The sequence below is a fragment of the Chenopodium album genome, chromosome 24, assembly GCF_948465745.1.
Source record: "Chenopodium album chromosome 24, dcCheAlbu1.1, whole genome shotgun sequence".
Classification (NCBI taxonomy): Eukaryota; Viridiplantae; Streptophyta; class Magnoliopsida; order Caryophyllales; family Amaranthaceae; genus Chenopodium; species Chenopodium album.
This window is the reverse complement of record NC_137857.1, coordinates 12,888,898-12,895,155: the sequence shown is the minus strand read 5'-3', so window position 1 is coordinate 12,895,155 and position 6,258 is coordinate 12,888,898. Positions and strand designations below refer to the sequence as shown.

The window sequence follows — 6,258 nt, the reverse complement described above, 5'->3', positions numbered from 1 at the left end:
ATGGATATTACATGATAGGTTGGAAGTTATAACCTAGGCCTTCCACTACTCCACTCAAATTTGTGAATTCTCCTCTATAGTTTTCCTTTCTCTTCATCCTCCCAATGGAATGCCTCCCTCCTAAGGGCATGCTTGGATTGAGAGAAATGTATTACTAGGGTAATAAAAGTCAAACTAAGCAAAATCAAAGTAAATACGGAAGGAGGAGATAGTGATGATGTGCTTGTACAAAAAATTATATATTGATGGTGAGGTATGAGGTGAAGAAAGAGGCTCATTTTGAGAGTAATAGTTACACTAGGGGGAGGGTGTGTAACTATATATTACCCTCGTTATCAGGGTAATAATTCCTCCATCTCTCTCTTTTTCTCATGAAACAACTACCTTATGGCATTTGTAAACATCATGTCTTCTACAACACCACCTCTAATTACTTGTGTTTTATGAAGTTTGACTTTTATTGCCCCCTTAATATATTATCCCTAATCCAAGAGTAGTTTATGAATGATCTACTCTAATATTGTTTCTAAAGTAGTAACTTAAACTACTTTAATTAGGACATCAAGCACCCAATACAACTCCAAAAAAAAAAAAAAAAATATGCATTAAAATATAATACAAGTACAAACTATATTCTCTCTAATTTTCTTTTCCTTGTAAACTTTACAAGCTTATTTAGCAAATCCATAACTTTGATTCAAAGATATTAAACAGTTTCCCAATGTTTTTAATGTGCAAACTTGTAATATTGCGCCTTCATTGTAATGAAAAAGTGCTAAAAAGAACAAGTTATTGCACACAAAAATGTGAACTTTTGGGAAAATGCAGGATTATGTACAATGATTTCATCCACCTACCATGCTTCCACACCAAAATTCTATGCAAAAATATACTGTACTTGTATATACACATCAACTAACAAACGATCTTATGGTCTTTGCAGCTTTTTTCCCCACTTGCTTTAAAAGGTGATGAAATCTTAAGCAACAGGCTTGAAAGTTGAGATTTGAATAATCTTATGGGCCTTGTACTCCTAAGCCCACTTTTGAAGAGGAAGAAAAAAGGAAGGATATGTATTTTATTTTTATTTATTTTTTTAACCATGAAATACATAATGCATCCATAAGCTTTCCTTCAAAAAAATAAAAATAGTAAAAGAAATATATAGTGCATCCCTAAGCTAAATAAAAGTTGGGTTATAATTTGGTTCCTGAGATTTGGCTACAATGGTAAGTAATTAGCAGAATGCAAAGATAAAATGTTTACAAGATATTCAGAGCTAAAACCGGTGTGATTTCAAAACTTACAAGTTTTGATACAGCAAATACATTAGAGTATAAAAGTAATAGTGGTATAACTATGTTTTGTACACCAAAAAAGATCCTGTACCAGTATAATTGGTTGCCAATGCCTTTCCTGCTGAGGTTGGATTAGAGAATGCTAATCGCGAGTGCTCAAGAACATAGTCTGTAGAGAAGCTTTTCCTGCATGACTTTTAAACATCAGAATAAAAATATAAATACAACTAGAATATGATTAGCCAACAAAAGCAAACGAAAAAGACTGAAGGAAAATTTATGCTGCTCTAAATTACATTAATCTTCTCAATAACTCCCCTGTCATACATTTTATGGTAGTTAGCCTCACCAGAGTAATTTATGAAGCTGCAGGGTTATCCAGGGAATGAGGGAATTGATGAACCTTGAAAGTAATATAACATCAGAATGATTATGAAACATTTGAGGCAGCCAATGGTCAAAGCTCGATAGAGTGATAGTCACTCAGTTATGAGTTGATTGGAGGAGTTGGACAAAGAGATTATATGCAATGAGAAGCCAGGCAGTACAAGACTAAGAGATTATGTCTATAGGTGCTTTACTGCTTTAGTGAGTGGGTGACTGTGAAGTTTGTTCATTAGAGAATCTATGTCAATGCCATCAAAAAGCATGCGAGAAATAAAGGCAAGTTAGACAACCGAGTCAAGGATCTTATGGCCATCAATTATTTCAAAAAAGTTGAGACTTTAGGCTCCTCAATAGCATACATGGTAAACATGCAATGAGAATTTATGAATGATGTTTGGGGGATCATCAAGAAGAACTCTTACTATGAGAATGTATGAGCTTCTGTCAAATGTTCTATCCAGCTAAATGACTACCAGCATCAAAAACAGCTCTAAAGATATAGTTTTACCTCACAAAGAAGATGAGAGCATGAGACATCCCTATCTCTACCTTATAAAAAGTCTAAGAATGCTCATATGAATAGTGCTGGTAAATAATACCCCCATTGATTTCAAAAGTCTTAAAATTTTCTCTTGTACCAAAGATGATTAATTGTTGTGTTTATAATATTTAAAGCATCTTTTAGTCTATATATATATATATATATATATATATATATATATATATATATATATATATATATATATATATATATATATATATATATTGTTTTTTCCTATTTGGAATATAACACTAATTAATACAAAGTAAAAATTTATTATTGAATATAAAAATTACAAAGTTTATTATTGTATGATTTGTTAATTTGATCAATTCGTCTCAATAAGTATTTATGAATTACCAAGCAAATAGATATAATAAAAAAGCATTCAAATATGCATATAGTCACCAATAATAATTTTTCTTCAAGGGCTAGCCATCTTGCGCGCATCACGCGCGTAAGAATCCCTAGTTAATATAAGAAGTTATAATTTGTAGTAGCTAATTTACACGCAGTAACAAACTTTACAGACTCCATATCACCAACTCAGCAAACCAAACCCTCGTCCTGAGTGCACCCAAAAGGCCACAATGACAAGCTACTCTACAAAAATCACATCAATCACATCCTTACAAGATACAAATACAAATGCAAAGAGGGCATGCTGAAGACAGTCTGGGATGTGTTGTACTATTGCCTTACTTTTGCAGCAATTCAATGTCATAACTAAAATTCTGTTTGGTGAGCTTTTGAGGAGGGAAAGGGAGGGGGAGAAAAAAATAGGAAGAGAAAGTAAGGTTGAGGGGTGTGTGTGTTGGGGGGTGGGTGGGCAATAATAAAGAGATTAAGTTTATTTAAAGGGAGGAAAATGGACCCCTCGTTGGCTCATTTCCTCCAACCTTTCTTTTCTACTTCCAATTTCTGCTGCAGACACGGGAAAACGAATTCCTGACTTCTACATCACTACCCTTAGTCACAGACTCACAGTCATACCTTCAAAGAGCATGCCAAGGCCGGACAGCAGGGAGGAGAGAGCACAAGGAATTCAGACTTCTAATTTTGGAAGGTATGTGAGTGCATTGCAAGATTTCTATCAGCCATTATGCAAATCTGACACTTGAATGATGCTAAAGTTATGGTTTTATTCTTTTCTTCTAAAATCATAATAGTTAGCATGAGAAAAGACCTACTGCAACTCCAACAACCGAATCACCTATGTTCAGTATGCAATTTGCATTCACTAACACTCTAGATCATCGTTTCACCAAGAAACCTTATTAATCCAACAAATAACATCTAGCAGTAAAATGCATTAGCCAAACAAATTTCCATCACTGCCATAATGATATTTTTTAGCATCTATTCAAGGTTTTAAGCTTCTATAGTAAGTTAATAACTCACTAACCAGAACATCTGCCTTGATTATAATAGCTTTAAGGTGCCTCATGCCCTCATCCAGATTCCAGATTCTTGCAGTAATAAAATTATTCTATCCACAGTAGTGAACCTAAGCACCTAGTAACCCAGGTAAATTTGATTCCAGAATCCATATTCAACATTCACATCCTAAACAAATAGCTCCTGGTTGTCATCTCATAAAGACATATTAGAATACATGGCTTTGTCTCGTTTTCTATGGCATTTTAAACCTCACAAAAGTATAAAGTATTGTGACTTTGCCAAAAAAATTTACTCAAGCAGAACCATTATCAATGCAATGTAAATGACTACTATCTCTACATACCTAATTTGTATCTCTCTTCTTTTCTGCCTAGGCATGGGTAAATGGACCATAACAAGGAGTCGCTGATAGTTAGTCACTATGTGTCCAATGCAAGGCAGGACTCTTTTTACATAACTATAATAGGTCATTAGTAACAACTTTCTTGACATTATTCTAATCAGTCATATATTCTCATTCATGGATATTCATACACAACCATAGTTAAAGTGTTGGAAGAGCTAAGTTACCTCACAGCATCTAGCAAGTGAGTTGCAATGTGTTTTCGTCGGTTTAATGGACTGACCCAAACAGCTCTAATGCCACAAGAAGCAGGTGTAGCCTCCTCTTCACAGACAATGGATCCAAGTAAGTTAGAATCCATAGCCTCCGACCTTTTATGGGTTGAGCCTTTCCTGGAAACTTCCCTTTGAAAGCATATCGTACCAAACTGCAGTGTCTTTGCTTTAGCTATTACTTCTTTCCCACTAGCACTATCCGATATTTTTTGCACCGAGTCTGGAAGGAGCTTGTGTGCCTTGCTTATTGGCTCCACAATCATACAGCCCGCGACTCTTTGAGAGGATATAAACAAATACACCTGCAACAACCATTAAGCAAAGGTTATACTCAATAATCTATCTGTATAGAACAACTTCCGAACCACGAAATGAAGTGATAAGTCTGATAACTCCAACATATCAGTACAAACCTGACAAAGCTCATGGAAAATCCACCCATCACCCAGCTCAATCTCCATCATTTTCACAACTTCTTGTACCTAAACATAATAATATCCCAACAAAAAGCTATTTTTACTGCACAATCATCTCAATCTTGTCCACAAACCCAAAAAAAAATCATCAACATAGAAATAACAGCCATTTCAGAACAAAATGAAATTAAATATCAACCTTCTTCCGTTGAGCTGGAGGATCACACTTCGAAACAATAACGATACGATCCCTTTCGAGTGCTGGCAGATCAATCAATCGCTCTTGTCGCCAACCCTGTAAATCAATACAACAATTCAACCAATCCGAAAAAACAGAACTACTATTTGGAAAAAGGGCTAACATTGTGCAAATCTCACCTTGAATGGTATTCCATGAGTAAAATTCTTATGAAATGAATTATGAACCTTCTCATCTGTTTCATCCCCTTTAGTATACTGAATCCCACAAATTTTACAAGTATGAAGAAGAAAATCAGACTGACCCAATTCCAAATGAAATTGGGCATACTTTCTCTTCTTGTTTAAATTCATCCCTTTCAATTTCTCACTCTTTTCTCTTTGCTCATCGACAATTTCTTCCCCAATTAACCCATCACTTGTCGATTCTTCAACCCTAAATTGTAGGACAAAATTCTTAGATTTTAACCAAATTAAAGATCTGGGTATGAATAAAATTTGATTAATTGAAGCTATACATGCATAATTTAGGGAAAAAATTGAAGTACCTGGTGGGTTGACGAGTGTATTTGATTCGAATTTCTGGGTACTTTGGTGCCCTAATTCCGTCGAATAAATCGTAGGAATTTGCAGATGGGGGAAGATTTGATGAGTGTTTGAAGAATGATTCAATCTTTTTCTGCATTTCTTCAATAATCGCAATAAATTTCTGGCAGAATTCTGATGGAGTTCGGGTTTTTAGCTGAATATGCAGATTACTTTGGATTTTTAGTTCCCTCCATTTTCGTTTATCTCGAATTTGAGGAGGGTAAGTAAAAAATTGTTATCGCGCCAAAGTGTTCAATTTTTTGGGGGGTTGTATAATATGAGTAACTGAGTAAGCCCCGGTTCTTTAGAGCTGTGCTGCTCTGGTCTGCTCAAATCAAATCTGCTCTGCTCAAAAGAAATCTGCTCTGATCTGCTCTGCTTTGCTCTACTCTGCTCTGCTCTATTTTCAAATAATAATTAATAATAACAATATTAATGATTAATATTCAATAATAATAACTAATATTGTATTGATGATGATAGTTTATTATTCTGAATAATTATAATAATTATTAATATAAAAAATAATTTTAATAATTATTAATATTAATAATAATTAATATTTATTAATCATAATAATAATTAATGATAATAATTATCAATAATAATATTTAATAATTCAAACTATTAAGAATTAATATTTAATAATATTATTAATTAATAATTTCTAATAATTATAACAATTCTTTCAAAATAAATAAATAAATAATAATAATAACAATTTTTATATATATATTTGATATTAGATATGTAGAAACATTTTATGTGGGTATTGATGGTTAGTTCATTGAGTTGAATTATTTTTCAAATA

The 6,258-nt window shown here is 33.4% G+C and overlaps 1 protein-coding gene across 2 annotated transcripts; it reads right to left on the bottom strand.

Annotated features, from left to right (window-relative positions):
• Positions 1 to 1,216: 1,216 nt before the first annotated feature.
• LOC145612248 (protein CHROMOSOME TRANSMISSION FIDELITY 7-like) lies at positions 1,217 to 5,689 on the bottom strand. Of its 2 annotated transcripts, none has more exons than XM_081667627.1 (6): positions 5,408 to 5,689; positions 5,040 to 5,295; positions 4,861 to 4,956; positions 4,659 to 4,727; positions 4,198 to 4,547; positions 1,217 to 1,492 (listed from the first exon to the last, which is right to left on the bottom strand). In XM_081667627.1, the coding sequence occupies exons 1-6, from the start codon at positions 5,542 to 5,544 to the stop codon at positions 1,441 to 1,443; spliced, it is 960 nt and encodes a 319-aa protein (XP_081523753.1). In that variant the 5' UTR covers positions 5,545 to 5,689; the 3' UTR covers positions 1,217 to 1,440. The 2 variants fall into 2 exon arrangements, with proteins under 2 accessions (XP_081523753.1, XP_081523752.1); XM_081667626.1 differs by having other exon boundaries at positions 1,217 to 1,484.
• Positions 5,690 to 6,258: the final 569 nt, after the last annotated feature.

What these genes read in the sequence shown, in the direction of transcription:
- LOC145612248 (XM_081667626.1), bottom strand. Translation starts at nt 5,544, where the DNA reads ATGCAGAAAAAGATTGAATCATTCTTCAAACACTCATCAAATCTTCCC. An exon ending in CTCCAGCTCAACGGAAGAAG is followed by an intron (nt 4,728 to 4,860) that starts GTTGATATTTAA and finishes TATTATGTTTAG; the next exon opens with GTACAAGAAGTTGTGAAAAT. An exon ending in CACTTGCTAGATGCTGTGAG is followed by an intron (nt 1,485 to 4,197) that starts GTAACTTAGCTC and finishes AAAGTCATGCAG; the next exon opens with GAAAAGCTTCTCTACAGACT.